The sequence below is a fragment of the Gouania willdenowi genome, chromosome 15 (assembly GCF_900634775.1).
Source record: "Gouania willdenowi chromosome 15, fGouWil2.1, whole genome shotgun sequence".
NCBI lineage: Eukaryota > Metazoa > Chordata > Actinopteri > Blenniiformes > Gobiesocidae > Gouania > Gouania willdenowi.
Genome location: NC_041058.1, coordinates 35,459,514 through 35,476,552, shown reverse-complemented (window position 1 = coordinate 35,476,552; position 17,039 = coordinate 35,459,514). Strand labels below are relative to the sequence as shown.

The 17,039-nt window shown below is 33.7% G+C and overlaps 1 protein-coding gene across 1 annotated transcript in view; it reads right to left on the bottom strand.

The window, feature by feature from the left end:
* Positions 1-13,333, bottom strand: part of LOC114477007 (inactive pancreatic lipase-related protein 1-like) — a 33,083-nt gene extending 19,750 nt beyond the window's left edge. The window contains exons 1-4 of the mRNA XM_028469032.1: positions 13,223-13,333; positions 12,095-12,246; positions 7,884-8,000; positions 7,192-7,326 (exon numbers count right to left, since the gene is read on the bottom strand). Of these exons, the coding sequence (XP_028324833.1) occupies positions 7,192-7,326; positions 7,884-8,000; positions 12,095-12,246; positions 13,223-13,307 (489 nt within the window). The 5' untranslated portion in view covers positions 13,308-13,333. The remainder of the gene's footprint in view (positions 1-7,191; positions 7,327-7,883; positions 8,001-12,094; positions 12,247-13,222) is intronic.
* Positions 13,334-17,039: the final 3,706 nt, after the last annotated feature.

Below are 17,039 nucleotides of genomic sequence, written 5' to 3'. Positions count from 1 at the left end.
TTCAGTTGCTGTCACTGTCACGCAGACTGGCGGAGATTAACCAGCTGCTGTGTGCACGTTCCTGGCAGTTCCTGCTGCATGGGGACCTGCTGTCACAGTTTTCCATCCATGTCCAGACCGTCTGGCGCTGTGGGCTCGGCCCCTGAGTGGCTCAATCTCTCAGCCATTGGATTATCACACAGTGTGATCTCCACCATACAGAGTGCTCAAGCCCCCTCCACTAGGTCTCTTTATGACTCTAGGTGGAGGCTTTTTTAGGAGTGGTGCCTCCAGAGGAACCACATCCCTTTTCAGTGCCTGTTGGGAGTGATTTTGTCATTTTTGCAGGACCTGATTGACAAACACAAAGCCTTTTCCACTGTGAAGGTGTATTTGGCAGCGACCGCTGCCTGTCACGTTGGCTTTGGGGACAAATCGGCCAGTCAGCACTTGCTGATCTGCCGGTTTATGAAGAGAGTGCGTAGGCTCCTCCCCGTGTCCAGATCACTGGTGCCACCATGGGGTCTGGCGGTGGTTTTGGAGGGTCTTAAACATCCTCTTTTCGAACCACTGGAGGAGATGGGACTGAAGGTCGCCTCTCTTAAGACTGTCTTGTTACGAGCTCTGGCTTCAGCCAAGAGTGTCTGTGACATCCAAGCGCTCTCGGTTCATCCATCGTGCGCTCGGCTTTTCCCAGGTGATGTGAGGATCATCCTGAGATGGGCTTGTGTTCTCCCATTGACCTTTTGGCCTTTTCTGCCTCACAAGGTGAGGTGGGTCTTCCCCTAGCGGACAGACGCGCTTCACCGGCCAATCAGGATTGGCAGATTGAAACAAATGCTTCTGAGGAATGTAGACAGAGGTTGGATCCCATAGTGAGACATCTCACTCATATTACTCATAAAACCGGGGTTATATACATAACCTAAAGTTTCCCAAGATGCATCTGGAACCTCCAGCATTAAAAAGTCTTTTTACAAAAGAGTAAAAAAAACTGATGGTAGACAAGAAAAGATGCTTTTATTTTGAAAGGGGGATATTTTATTCTTTAGTTTGAAGCCTTTTACATTCAGCTCCCAATGCATCATGGGACAGTTGAATATGACTAGTGTTCCCACCGTGCACAAATGTTCTCATATAATATACATCCTGGTATTTCTCACAAACACAATCTATTCATACTATCTAATGTGAACGCACTACATACTCATTTAGACGTCACACTTAGTATAAGTAGTACATTAGTATGAATAGTACGTTAGTAGTACGTTAGGATGAGTAGTATGTTAGTGTGAGTAGCACGTTAGTATTAGTAGTACGTTAGCATGAGTAGTATGTTAGCATGAGTAGTATGTTAGCATGAGTAGTACGTTAGCATGAGTAGTTCGTTAGCATGAGTAGTTCGTTAGCATGAGTAGTTCGTTAGTATTAGTAGTATGTTAGGATGAGTAATACATTAGCATGAATAGTACATTAGCATGAGTAGTACGTTAGTATGAGTAGTATATTAGTATGAGTATTACATTAGTATTAGTAGTACGTCAATATTAGTAGTTTGTTAGCATGAGTAGTAAGTTGATACGTTAGTATTAGTAGTACGTTAGGATGAGTAGTACGTTAGGATGAGTAGTACGTTAGTATGAGTAGCACGTTAGTATGAGTAGTATATTAGTATGAGTATTACATTAGTATTAGTAGTACGTCAGTATTAGTAGTTTGTTAGCATGAGTAGTATGTTAATACGTTAGTATTAGTAGTATGTTAGGATGAGTAGTACATTAGTATGAATAGTACGTTAGATTGAGTAACATGTTAGCATGAGTAGTACGTTAATACGTTAGTACGAGTAGTAAGTTGGTATTAGTAGTACATTAGGATGAGTAGTACGTTAGTGTAAGTAGTACGTTAGCATGAGTAGTACGTTTGTATTAAAAGTACGTAAGAATGAGTAGTATGTTAGTATGAGTAGTACGTTAGGATGAGTAGTACGTTCTTGTGAGTAGTACATTCATGTGAGTAGTACGTTAGTATTAGTAGTACATTAGGATGAGTAGTACGTTAGGATGAGTAGTACGCTAGGATGACTAGTACGTTAGGATGAGTAGTACGTTCGTGTGAGTAGTACGTTCGTGTGAGTAGTACGTTAGCCTGAGTAGTATGTTAGCATGAGTAGTAAGTTAGGATGAGTAGTATGTCAGTGTGAGTGTTACGTGAGTGTGAGTAGTACGTTAGTGTGAGTAGTACATTAATACATTAATACGTTAGTACGAGTAGTATGTTAGTATGAGTAGTAAGTTAGTACGAGTAGTACGTTAGTACGAGTAGTACGTTAGTATTAGTAGTACATTAAGATGAGTAGTACGTTAGTATGAATAGTACGTGATTGTGAGTAGTACGTTAGTGTGAGTAGTATGTTAGCGTGAGTAGTACGTTAGTATTAGTATTACGTTAGCGTGAGTAGTATGTTAGCATTAGTAATACGTTAGTGTGAATCGTACGTTAATACGAGTAGTACGTTAGTATTAGTAGTACGTTAGCGTGAGTAGTATGTTAGCATGAGTAGTACGTTAGTGTGAATAGTACATTAATGCGAGTAGTACGTTAGCATGAGTAGTATGTTAGCATGAGTAGTACGTTTGCATGAGTAGTTCGTTAGCATGAGTAGTTCGTTAGTATTAGTAGTATGTTAGGATGAGTAATACATTAGCATGAATAGTACATTAGCATGAGTAGTACGTTAGTATGAGTAGCACGTTAGTATGAGTAGTATATTAGTATGAGTATTACATTAGTATTAGTAGTACGTCAATATTAGTAGTTTGTTAGCATGAGTAGTATGTTAGGATGAGTAGTACATTAGTATGAGTAGTACGTTAGATTGAGTAACATGTTAGCATGAGTAGTACGTTGATACGTTAGTACGAGTAGTACGTTGGTATTAGTAGTACATTAGGATGAGTAGTACGTTAGTGTGAGTAGTACGTTAGCATGAGTAGTACGTTAGTATTAAAAGTACGTTAGATTGAGTAGTATGTTAGGATGAGTAGTACGTTAGGATGAGTAGTACGTTCGTGTGAGTAGTACATTCATGTGAGTAGTAGGTTAGTATTAGTAGTACATTAGGATGAGTAGTACGTTAGCATGTGTAGTATGTTAGTATTAGTAGTACATTAGCATGAATAGTATGTTAGCATGAGTAGTACGTTAGCATGAGTAGTACGTTAGTGTGAGCAGTACGTTAATAGGAGTAGTTCGTTAGTGTTAGTAGTATGTTAGCGTGAGTAGTACTTTAGCATGAGTAGTACGTTAGTATAAGTAGTATGTTATCATGAGTTGTACGTTAGTGTGAGTAGTACGTTAATACAAGTAGTGTTTGTTTTAGTAGTACATTAGCGTGAGTAGTATGTTAGCATGAGTAGTACGTTAGTGTGAGTTGTATGTTCATATGAGTAGTACGTTAGTATTAGTAGTATGTTAGCGTGAGTAGTACGTTAGTATTAGTAGTATGTTAGAATGAGTAGTATGTTTGGATGAGTAGTACGTTAGGATGAGTAGTACGTTAGGATGACTAGTACGTTAAGATGAGTAGTATGTTTGCATGAGTAGTAAGTTAGGATGAGTAGTACGTCAGTGTGAGTGTTACGTGAGTGTGAGTAGTACATTAATACATTAATACGTTATTACGAGTAGTATGTTAGTATGAGTAGTACGTTTGTATGAGTAGTACGTTAGTACGAGTAGTACGTTAGTATTAGTAGTACATTAAGATGAGTAGTACGTTAGTATGAATGGTACGTTATTGTGAGTAGTACGTTAGTGTGAGTAGTATGTTCGCGTGAGTAGTACGTTAGTATTAGTAGTACGTTAGTGTGAATGGTACGTTAATACGAGTAGTACGTTAGTATTAGTAGTACGTTTGCGTGAGTAGTATGTTAGCATGAGTAGTACGTTAGTGTGAATAGTACATTAATACGAGTAGTACGTTAGTATTAGTAGTATGTTAGCGCGAGTAGTACGTTAGAAATAGTAGTACGTTAGTACGAGTAGTACGTTAGTATTAGTAGTACATTAAGATGAGTAGTACGTTAGTATGAATAGTACGTTATTGTGAGTAGTACGTTAGTATGAGTAGTACGTTAGTATGAGTAGTACGTTAGTGTGAGTAGTACGTTAGTGTGAGTAGTACGTTCGTGTGAGTAGTACGTTAGTGTGAGTAGTACGTTAGTATTAGTAGTACGTTAGTGTGAGTCGTACGTTAATGTGAGAAGTACGTATGTGTGAGTAGTACGTTAGTGTGAGTAGTACGTTAGTGTGAGTAGTATGTTAGTATTAGTAGTACGTTGGCATGAGTAGTACGTTAGTATTAGCAGTACATTAGTGTGAGTAGTACGTTAGTGTGAGTAGTACGTCAGTATTAGTAGTACGTTAGTATGAGTAGTACTTAAGTGTAAGTAGTACGTTAGTATGAGTAGTACTTAAGTGTAAGTAGTACGTTGATACAAGTAGTATGTTAGCATGAGTAGTACGTTAGTGTGAATAGTACTTTAATACGAGTAGTACGTTAGTATTAGTAGTACGTTAGTATGAGTAGTATGTTAGCGTGAGTAGTACGTTAGTGTGAGTAGTACGTTAGTGTGAGTAGTACGTTAGTATGAGTGGTACGTTAGTGTGAGTAGTATGTTAGTGTGAGTAGTATGTTAGTGTGAGTAGTACGTTAGTGTGAGTAGTACGTTAGTGTGAGTAGTACGTTAGTGTGAGTAGTACGTTAGTATTAGTAGTGCGTTAGTGTGAGTAGTACGTTAGTATTAGTAGTACGTTAGTGTGAATCGTACGTTAATGTGAGTCGTACGTTAATGTGTGAGTAGTACGTTAGTGTGAGTAGTATGTTAGTATAAGTAGTACGTTGGTAATAGTAGTACATTAGGATGAGTAATACGTTAGTGTGAGTAGTATGTTAGTATGACTAGTACGTTTGTGTGAGTAGTACGTTAGTGTGAGTAGTACGATAGTGTGAGTAGTACGTTTGTATTAGTAGTACGTTAGTACGAGTAGTACGTTAGTGTGAGTAGTACATTAGTGTGAGTAGTACGTTAGTATGAGTAGTACGTTAGTATGAATAGCACTTTAGTATGAGTAGTATATTAGTATGAGTATTACATTAGTATTAGTAGTACGTCAGTATTAGTAGTTTGTTAGCATGAGTAGTATGTTAATACGTTAGTATTAGTAGTACGTTCGAATGAGTAGTACATTATAAAGAGTAGTACGTTAGATTGAGTAGCATGTTTGCATGAGTAGTACGTTAATACGTTAGTACGAGTAGTACGTTGGTATTAGTAGTACATTAGGATGAGTAGTACGTTAGTGTGAGTAGTACGTTAGCATGAGTAGTACGTTAGCATGAGTAGTACGTTAGCATGAGTAGTACGTTAGTATTAGCAGTACGTTAGAATGAGTAGTATGTTAGTATTAGTAGTACATTAGGATGAGCAGTACGTTAGTATTAGTAGTACGTTAGGATGAGTAGTACTTTAGGATGAGTAGTACGTTCGTGTGAGTAGTACGTTCGTGTGAGTAGTACGTTCGTGTGAGTAGTACGTTCGTGTGAGTAATTTGTTCGTGTGAGTAGTACGTTAGCGTGAGTAGTATGTTAGCATGAGTAGTACGTTAGTGTGAGTAGTACGTTAGTGTGAGTAGTACGTTAGTATTAGTAGTACGTTAGTGTGAGTCGTACGTTAATGTGAGTCGTACGTTAATGTGTGAGTAGTACGTTAGTGTGAGTAGTATGTTAGTATAAGTAGTACGTTGGTAATAGTAGTACATTAGGATGAGTAATACGTTAGTGTGAGTAGTACGTTAGTGTGAGTTGTACGTTAGCATGAGTAGTATGTTAGTATTAGCAGTACGTTAGAATGAGTAGTATGTTAGTATTAGTAGTACATTAGGATGAGTAGTACGTTTGTATTAGTAGTACGTTAGGATGAGTAGTACGTTAGGATGAGTAGTACGTTCGTGTGAGTAGTATGTTAGCATGAGTAGTAAGTTCGGATGAGTAGTACGTCAGTGTGAGTGTTACGTGAGTGTGAGTTGTACGTTAGTGTGAGTAGTACGTTATTACGTTAGTACGTTAATACGTTAGTACGAGTAGCATGTTAGTATGAGTAGGACGTTAGTATGAGTAGTACATTAGCGTGAGTAGTATATTAGTGTGAGTAGTACGTTAGTGTGAGTAGTACGTTAGTGTGAGTAGTACGTTTGTTTGAGTAGTACGTTAGTGTGAGTAGTACGTTAGTATGACTAGTACGTTTGTGTGAGTAGTACGTTAGTGTGAGTAGTACGATAGTGTGAGTAGTACGTTTGTATTAGTAGTACGTTTGTACGAGTAGTACGTTAGTGTGAGTAGTACGATAGTGTGAGTAGTACGTTTGTATTAGTAGTACGTTTGTACGAGTAGTACGTTAGTGTGAGTAGTACGTTAGTGTGAGTATTTTGTTAGCATGAGTAGTATGTTAGTATGAGTAGTACGTTAATACGAGTTAGCATGATCAGTTTGTTAGCATGAGTAGTACATTAATCTGAGTAGTACGTTAGCATGAGTAGTTTGGTCCCCAAAAGTAAAAGTACAAAATAACAGAAGAATACACAAAATAAATGGAAAAATCCACAGAAATAATTAAAAAATGAATAAACATACAAGAAGAACACATTATAAATGATTACAAACACAAACAAAATGACAAAAGAAACACACAGAAATAACAAAATCCACAGAAATCATAGAAAAATGTACAGACATGAAAAACACACAAATGACAAGAAAAACACTAAATGACTACCAAAAAAATAATCACAAAAGAAATACAGAACTGGACAGAAGAATGCACAAAATAAATAGAATAAGCCACAGAAATAAACAGTGATTGGTTTGTTCTCTTTTGTAAAGTCACTTTGTCAGTTTTTGGGGATGAAAACTAACTTTCAAGTGGCAATTTCAACCTTTTACATCTTTTTATTATTATTGTTTATTGATCTGAGGTGACATTGTGTGGAAGTGAAATGTGAGGTTCAGTAGTGAGCAGATAGTCGTGTCCCTGTAACTTTACTCAGTGAGTAATGCTACTGTATCACATCCTTGTTCATCAGATGCTGGAATGTTAAAACCTTGTTGCCATAACGACAGAAATCTATCACGTATACGAGTGTTGAACTCACCATGAGAAATGTGACCATGTGAGCCACCTGTGCCCCCAGTACTCGCACGTTATTGGCTGCCTGAGCGTACTGGGCCTTCACTCCTTTCTTCCATTCCACAGCGACACAGTTCACGTTCTCCCAGCGAACCATCACCTGTAACTCACACTCATCAGTTCAGATCAGCAGAGGTTCCACATCTGCCCTGGTGATCAACAGACGGAACATGTTCCAAACAAGCCAGAGGGAAAAAGTCCTGATAAGTTATATAATGTTCAGCTTTGTTTCACAACCAGGGTCATTTCGTCTCAAAAAATTCAGAATTTCTTAATTATTCAGTATTCACACTGTAAATGTTCAGTTTGATCTGATTAATGCTTTTTTCTTCCATGTTCATCTTCCAATATGTCAATAACTCCAGCACATGGGAAAGATAAATATGGTATAGTAATAAGCTCCACCCACTCTCTCAGAATATAGAAACAGATCTGCTATACATCCTATCTGGTGTGTGTGTGTGTGTGTGTGTGTGTGTGTGTGTGTGTGTATGTGTATGTGTATGTGTATGTGTGTGTGTGTGTGTGTGTGTGTGTGTGTGTGTGTGTGTGTGTGTGTGTGTGTGTGTGTGTGTGTGTGTGTGTGTGTGTGTGTGTGTGTGTGTGTGTGTGTGTGTGTGTGTGTGTGTGTGTGTGTGTGTGTGTGTGTGCTCATACCTTACACATTTCCTGAGGCCAGTCCTCGTCTCCATTCACTAAATAACCAGGAATGACAAAGCGAGTGCGTCTCTTCTTGTAGTTGGATGCTTTGATGGATGAGTCGGGCGTGATTTCCTGATTTGACATAAGTCAGGGTTTGGGTCAATTACATTTTTCAATTGCAATTATGTCTTCAATTATCCATGTTCCATTACAACTCAATTATGATTACAATGACAAACATTTTTTTCAATATTAATTAAAAATACAATTATTATTTTCCCCTAAAAGTAAATTACAATTACATTCTCAATTATTAAAGTTTAATTACAATTAATCCCAATTACTGATCCTTTAATAAATAACCTAACCTTCCTCTTGTGTTAGCTTTCTGTTAGCATCTCTAATGCTAACGGCTCAGTTTGACCCATGTCTATAATCAGCTGTAAAATACACTAATAAATATTATCTATCATCTAATTAGTTGATCATCTATTGATTACCTTGTTAGGCTTCATAATCATTGAATATATTGCTATTAATATTTATGTGTGGGTGTCTGAGCCTTTTTTATGTCACTATATCCATTGATTTATATTTATATTTTTAAAAAATGATCAAATGATCCTGACGAGAAGTGACAGTCTGTGGGAAAAGTTGATCTGAAACATATTAAATAGATTTTTAACTGTATAAAACATAGAACTGTAACATGGTTCTCCAGTTTTGTGTTTAATTAAATTATAGATTTTTATAGTATTTCCAGACCACTTACAATTAAATTATGATTACAACAGCAACAGATGTTTTAATATACATAATAAATTACGTCATAATTAATTACACGATTACAATTATAATTGACCTCAATCCTGACATAAATAAATTAAAAAATAATATAAAACAGTGAATGAACCCTTTCAGGTTTTCATCAGACATTTAATATGATTTTATTATTATTTAGTATTTATATATTAGTATTAGTTTTAGTATTTAGTATTTAGTATTTATATATTAGTATTAGTTTTAGTATTTAGTATTTATATATTAGTATTAGTTTTAGTATTTATATATTAGTATTAGTTTTAGTATTTAGTATTTATATATTAGTATTAGTTTTAGTTTTTAGTATTTATATATTAGTATTAGTATTAGTATTTAGTATTTATATATTAGTATTAGTTTTAGTATTTAGTATTTATATATTAGTATTAGTTTTAGTATTTAGTATTTATATATTAGTATTAGTTTTAGTATTTATATATTAGTATTTAGTATTTATATATTAGTATTAGTTTTAGTATTTATGTATTAGTTTTAGTATTTAGTATTTATATATTAGTATTAGTTTTAGTATTTAGTATTTATATATTAGTATTAGTTTTAGTATTTAGTATTTATATATTAGTATTAGTATTAGTATTTAGTATTTATATATTAGTATTAGTATTTAGTATTTATATATTAGTATTAGTATTAGTATTAGTATATTAGTATTAGTTTAGTATTTATGTATTAGTTTTAGTATTTATATTAGTATTAGTTTTAGTATTTAGTATTTATATATTAGTATTAGTTTTAGTATTTAGTATTTATATATTAGTATTAGTTTTAGTATTTTAGTATTTATATATTAGATTAGTATTAGTATTTAGTATTTTATTAGTATTAGTTTTAGTATTTATTGTATTAGTAGTATTTATATATTAGTATTAGTTTTAGTATTTAGTTTTATATATTAGTATTAGTTTTAGTATTTAGTATTTATATATTAGTATTAGTTTTAGTATTTATATTAGTATTAGTTTTAGTATTTAGTATTTAGATATTAGTTTAGTTTTAGTATTTAGTATTTATATATTAGTATTAGTTTAGTATTTAGTATTTATATATTAGTATTAGTTTAGTATTTAGTATTTATAATTAGTATTAGTTTTAGTATTTAGTATTTATATATTAGTATTAGTTTTAGTATTTATATTAGTATTAGTTTTAGTATTTATATTAGTATTAGTTTTAGTATTTACATATTAGTATTAGTTTTAGTATTTACATATTAGTATTAGTTTTAGTATTTATATATTAGTATTAGTTTTAGTATTTATATATTAGTATTAGTTTTAGTATTTAGTATTTATATATTAGTATTAGTTTTAGTATTTATATATTAGTATTAGTTTTAGTATTTAGTATTTATATATTAGTATTAGTTATTAGTATTTAGTATTTATATATTAGTCTCGTTTTAGTATTTAGTATTTATATATTAGTATTAGTTTTTAGTATTTAGTATTATATATTAGATTAGTTTAGTATTTATATATTAGTATTAGTTTTAGTATTTAGTATTTATATATTAGTATTAGTTTTAGTATTTACATATCAGTATTAGTTTTAGTATTTACATATTAGTATTAGTTTTAGTGTTTATATATTAGTATTAGTTTTAGTGTTTATATATTAGTATTAGTTTTAGTATTTATATATTAGTATTAGTTTTAGTATTTAGTATTTATATATTAGTATTAGTATTAGTATTTAGTATTTATATATTAGTATTAGTTTTAGTATTTATGTATTAGTTTTAGTATTTATATATTAGTATTAGTTTTAGTATTTAGTATTTATATATTAGTATTAGTTTTAGTATTTAGTATTTATATATTAGTATTAGTTTAGTATTTATATATTAGTATTAGTTTTAGTATTTGTATTTTATATTAGTATTAGTTTTAGTATTAGTTTATATATTAGTATTAGTTTTAGTATTTATATATTAGTATTAGTTTTAGTATTTAGTATTTATATATTAGTATTAGTTTTAGTATTTGGTATTTATATATTAGTATTAGTTTTAGTATTTAGTATTTATATATTAGTTTTAGTATTTATATATTAGTATTAGTTTTAGTATTTATATATTAGTATTAGTTTTAGTATTTAGTATTTATATATTAGTATTAGTTTTAGTATTTAGTATTTATATATTAGTATTAGTTTTAGTATTTATATATTAGTATTAGTTTTAGTATTTAGTATTTATATATTAGTATTAGTTTTAGTATTTATATATTAGTATTAGTTTTAGTATTTAGTATTTATATATTAGTATTAGTTTTAGTATTTAGTATTTATATATTAGTATTAGTTTTAGTATTTAGTATTTATATATTAGTATTAGTTTTAGTATTTATATATTAGTATTAGTATTTAGTATTTATATATTAGTATTAGTTTTAGTATTTATATATTAGTATTAGTATTTAGTATTTATATATTAGTATTAGTTTTAGTATTTATATATTAGTATTAGTTTTAGTATTTATATATTAGTATTAGTTTTAGTATTTATATATTAGTATTAGTTTTAGTATTTATATATTAGTATTAGTTTTAGTATTTAGTATTAGTAAATGTTTTATCTGTTATAAAATTGTATGTCTACCTTTAGTATAGGAATGTCTTTTCTGTTGTGCCTGAGCACTTTATCTGTTCACTGTGGGAAGTGAGAAACGTCTTCTCAATTCCCTTGTATGTTTGTGCATGTAAAGGAAATGACAATAAAGCTGACTTTGACTTTGACTTTGACTTTAAGTAGAAATAGAAAATTATACAAATGAATAAGAAAAACACACAAATAAGGAGAAAAACACACTAAATGACTCCAAAAAGACACAAAATGCCAAAAGTAATGCACAAAATTATTATAAAAATAAACAAAAAAAATACACAAAATGACAATAGAATATAAAAAATTACAGAAATGTATATAGACAGACCAAAAAACACAAATGACAAGAAAAACATTAAATGACTCCAAAATCACACAAAATGACAAAGTACACACAAAATAACTAGAAAAAATACACAAACATAACAGAAAATATAATCAGAAATAACAAATATACAAACAGTCAAGAAAAGCACACAGATGACAGAAGAAATACACAAAATTACAGAAGAATACACAAATTAAATAGAAAAAGCCACATGAATAATAGAAAAACAAGATGAATGGCAAAAAAAAACACTACATGATTCCAAAAGCACAAAACAACAACATAAATTACTAATAATAATGTTCAAATTGGTTAGATTCTAACTTTAAATATTAGATGTGTTAAATACTGACATGACTCTTAGATCAGATAATAATCTCTGTGATGGGGGTTAAACACCACACTTTATTAATATATCATAACTCATGGGAAAATAAAAGTCCATCTGACCTGATAGTAACGGTTGCTCTGAGTGAACAGGAGGAAACGGGTTCCCAACTCCTTAGGGTTCCAGGGCAGGGCCGGACTTGGTCTCTGGGTGGTGCCCCCCCAGGGGGGGAGGTCATTAAAACAGCCCAGCTCATCATAGCACACCTCCAGTGCTACACACACACACACACACACACACACTTCTTCAGGTACACTGTCTGTTCTCAATCAGTACGTTTATGTTCTTTCTCAGCAGAAATATGGAAAATGCAGATATTTCTGTGTTAAAGGTGAAAAGAAAGTTTGTGCTCAGATATTCTGGTGAATGTTTGAACCTCGTTTCACATCTTGTGTGAATCAGGAAAACTAAAGTGAAAGTACAAAGAACAGTTCCAGGAAATTTCCACAAGATTTTGAGCTCCGGAAATTAAGGGATGTTGAAAAATATCAACTGTGCACAGGAATTATTGGGAGTAATTTTAAGTAATGATGGTATTTTAGATGATGGTGTTTATGGTCTGCCCTGCTGTGCCTTGTTCTGTTGTTTAGGGAAAAGTAGTTTGTTGATATTGATCTGAATTGTGACGTTGAATGTTGGAACCTCAATAAAAAGAAGCTGAAAAAGAAAGAAACAAACAAAAATTCTAACTTTATTATTATTGTTTTTTTATTCGACAGGGACTGTACACATTAATGAACATGTCTGTAAATGTGTCGGCATTAGCTACAGCGCTAATTCTTGACTGTTGTCCCTGGGTAATAGTGCCAACATTAAAAAAAATCCTACATTTATTTAACGTCCCTATTTAAGGTCAATTTTGAATTTTCACGTTAATTCTGAGGGAAAGTTTGAACATTTCTGGTATTGTACAACCCTATGAAAATATAATGCCTTTTTATTGTATTATTTTGTATGGATGCTAATATTTATATTTCAATAGAATGCAGTCATTTAAAATGACTCCCATTTTCTGATTAATTCCAATAAATAAATCCATAAAAATGTATGGTTTTGAGTAATTCCCAGATTAAGTATTCGTAGAATTTTTGCAACCCAGGGTGGAGGTCACTGTGACTACTGGATGTCAGAATGTTTACAGACTCCTGATGTTAAGAAATAAAAATCATCCAACATTAATGTCATCTTACCATATGATGAACCAAAGAAGAAACCGAAGAGAACCAAGCTCCACATCACCTGCATCTGTAGAAAGTGGTTAAAATCCATGTACATGAAGCAGAGATTATTGTGACCATGAGGTCGTGTACTCACCTTGGACCAAAGGGCCGTGAAGTCAAGTCGTCTCTAAATAGGCCACGTCTGTCCACGTGGGAGTGGGTAAATGTACAGGTGACACACACTGATTAGACCCAGGACTCAGAGGAAGGTCACACGCAGGATATCAGCAGCAACATGTTTGGTAAAAGTGTGTGTTTCAGAGTGTGTATCATATCATGTCTTACATCATGGACCTGTGTATCTGCACATGTTCCATAGTGTGACAGTGGGCCGTGGGGTGGACTGCACCTGACTCCACCACTCCTATAGGAACGTCTGTACATGATGCTTTTTGTTTAACTAGGGAAGCACGAAATGGAAAACCAAAAATGAGAAAACCAAGGCCGAACACAGAAACACCAAAATAAATGAACATGCAAATGATTAATGCAGTTGCATTTATGGTTCTGAATATTTACTAACCCAGCGTTCCCACGGATCCTTAAAAAGTCTTAAAAGGCGTTAAATTCATACATCTAAAAAAAAGGCCTTAAATGTCATTAAAATGTCTTAAATCAATGTTTCAAGTCTTACATTTTAACACATAATAGTTATGATTTTATGGTTGTAATTAGTCTCACATTTAAAAATAAATGGTAACATTATTATTATTTTTTTAATGTATAAACAACATGGAAAAATGTTAATATAGTGAAAATTGCTTGTCCAACAAATGTTTTTCTTAATGGTTTTTATTTTTTGTATTGTTGTTTTTTTAGTCTATTTGTGTTTTTGGAGTGATTTAGATTATTTTTGTCTGTCATTTTGTGTATTTTTGTGTGTTTATTTTGGGGGCTAACAAATGCACCTGTACCCTAACTCTATGTAATGATATGGTGCATTTTTCCTCCCAAATATGTTTACTGTGAAGTTGGTCTTAAATTTAAATTCAAATGGCAATAAAAAGTCTTAAAGTGTTGAATTGAATTTGACTAAAGTTGTAAGAATCCTGTAACCACTAAAATTACAACATTGCAATTGTATAAATTAATATTAATGCTTCAAAAAAAATCTATGCAAAATATGCACAACAATGCACAATATAAAATAAAAAAATGTTTCCCCACTCTGACCTATAACTGACTGAGCTACTGTGCTTTCATTCACTACAATGATTAATAAATGTTACATTATTGATTGTGCGCTGCTTGAATCCATCCCAGTAATGATGTTTATGACGCAGACCAACTACTGTTGTGATGTAATAAAGAGGATTTCTGTGAAACGTGCACAGACTGAACCAGATTCTGCTGCTGATGCTCAGCATGTGGTGCGTGTTGACCAACGGTGACGGAAACATAAAACACACTGACGTGCCCTGTCATCTCTACTCAGAAAACTCTTTAGTGTTCACATGTGTTGAAACACAGACGCTCTGTGAATCTACGGACAAGCTGACCCCTTTCCAGACCATCTTTTTCTTTCGGTCAATGAGAAAAGTGTTTCAGCCAAAAATGCACTTTTGGGTCATTTTCAGTGGCAGAAATTTCAGTGCATCACTAGTAGTAACTTCTCAAATCAAAGCAAATACAAACCTTTACAACAGCTGGAGCTTCTGTGTACAGAGAACGGAATGGTGTGTGAATGTGGAGTTATGGACGGGGCAGTAACATGTGTATCCATAGTCGGGTCACGGGGGAGCAGCCTTAGTAACTTCCCTCTCTCTGGTCACTTTATCCAGCTTCCCATGGAATCATAAGGTCTTTCCAGACCAGCTGAGAGACATAGTCTCTCCAGCATGTCCTGGGTGTTCCTTAGGGTCTCCTACCAGTGGGACGTGCCCTGAACACCTCACATGGCTTCCGGGGTGGTGAGGGAGAACCCAAGATTCACGGACTCAGATGTGGAGGTGTTAATTCTCATCCTGGCCTCTTCACACCTGTGAGCTTGTGCTCAAACAAGGACCACATAATCTGCAAAAAAGCAGTGATTTATTCCTGTGGCCACCAAACTAGACCCCCTCACAGTCCTAGCTGTGTCTAGAAATTCTGTCCATAAAGGTTATGAACAGAATGAAAACAAAGGGCAGCCCTGGACAAGTCCAACCCTCACTGGAAACCAGTTTGACTTACTGCTGGAAGTGGACCAAGCTCTGACTGGTCATACAGGGAATGGACAGCCCGAATAATGGAGTCCGATACCACATACATTTAGAGAACCTCCCCCAGAACTCCCCGAATGAATTTTATAATTCCACAAAGCACATGTGCACTAGTTGGGCAAACTCCCTTAAACCCTTAAGGACCTGTTGAGGGTTTAGAGCTGGTCCACAGTTCCATGACCAGGACAAAGTCTAGAGAGAGACCAACCCTTCTGGAGAAGACTGGTTCCAGAGCCCTTGCTATGAGGCCGACTACACTGTATATAGTCGGAACTTCTCAACCTCACCCACCAGCTTGGGCTCCTACCCCACCAGAGAAGTAATGTTCCCTAAAGCTAGCTTCTGTAGCTGGGGATCGGATTGCCTGGCTACCACCTTGGACTATTGTCCAATCCATAATGCACCGGTCCATGATCCCTTCGTGTGGTGAGTCTACGGGAGGGCGGACCCACGTCATCTTTTCCGGCTTTGTTCGGCGGGGTCATGTTGACAGAGACCCGGTCACCATGCGCTTGCCTTCGAGTCCCAACTCCAGGCCTAGCTCGTGGGTGGGGCCCCGGTACTGCCACTTGGGTAACGAGCACTTCCTTGCTCATGTCTGACCTGTTACGTTAAGATAGGAGCAAAATTAAAACAGTCTTTGACGGTCCAGGAAGTCGCTAAATGACGTCATGGGTCTTTAAGGCGGGGCGACTGCCTGTGGTTGAATACGCTAAAGGGGGGGGGGGGGGCAGTACCAGACATAGGCTCACAGTAGAGTAAAGAGACAGTTGGTTAGTCACTAGTTGCTTCTTTAAAAAATAAAATAAAAATAAAAAACGTTTTGCTAAAGGATGTGAAAAGTTACTAAATATATGCTAAGTTTGCTACACTGTACAACACTGTCTATTATTAGTACATGCAGGAACATCCATATGTAAAAACAGTACCACTTTCCCAAAGGGAAGGTCTCTATTCAAGGACATATTTTTTTTTAATTCAGTTTGAACTTTGAAATGCTCATATAGAGTTATAAAGTCACATTTCAATTTCATAAACATGTAACAATAGTTGTTAATTAATGAATAAAATGATGTTGTTATTATCCCCCACCACAAAGAAGAAGGGGGAGATAGGTTTTGTTTTTTTAAATTTGATTTATGATCATGCCTCTAATCAGAGGTAGAGCAGCCATTTTAAAAGTGAGCGTGTTCTAAGGCAACTTACAATTTAGTCTTTAAAATACTCTAATTGAAAATGAATTCATTTTAGCTTTTCATTACAATAATAAGTAATTACATTAATATCAAGTTTTCATATGTAGTATGACACACTTCACACCAACATCCTCCAACACTTTTCTGTACCGTTATTGTAGAATTTTGCAATGATTTTAGACTTTTTTTTTAATGAAACCAAACTATGCCATGACTCATACCCAGTGTCATCAGGTGATATTTTCAAGAATAAAGCAGCTTTATGTTTCATTATGTCTCAAATTTTATTTTAACTAGATGAATTGTTAAAAATACAGATATATGAAAAGCGAGAGATGAATAGAAACCAATGTGTCTGTAGTTTTGTCTGACTGACTAAAGGTAAACTAA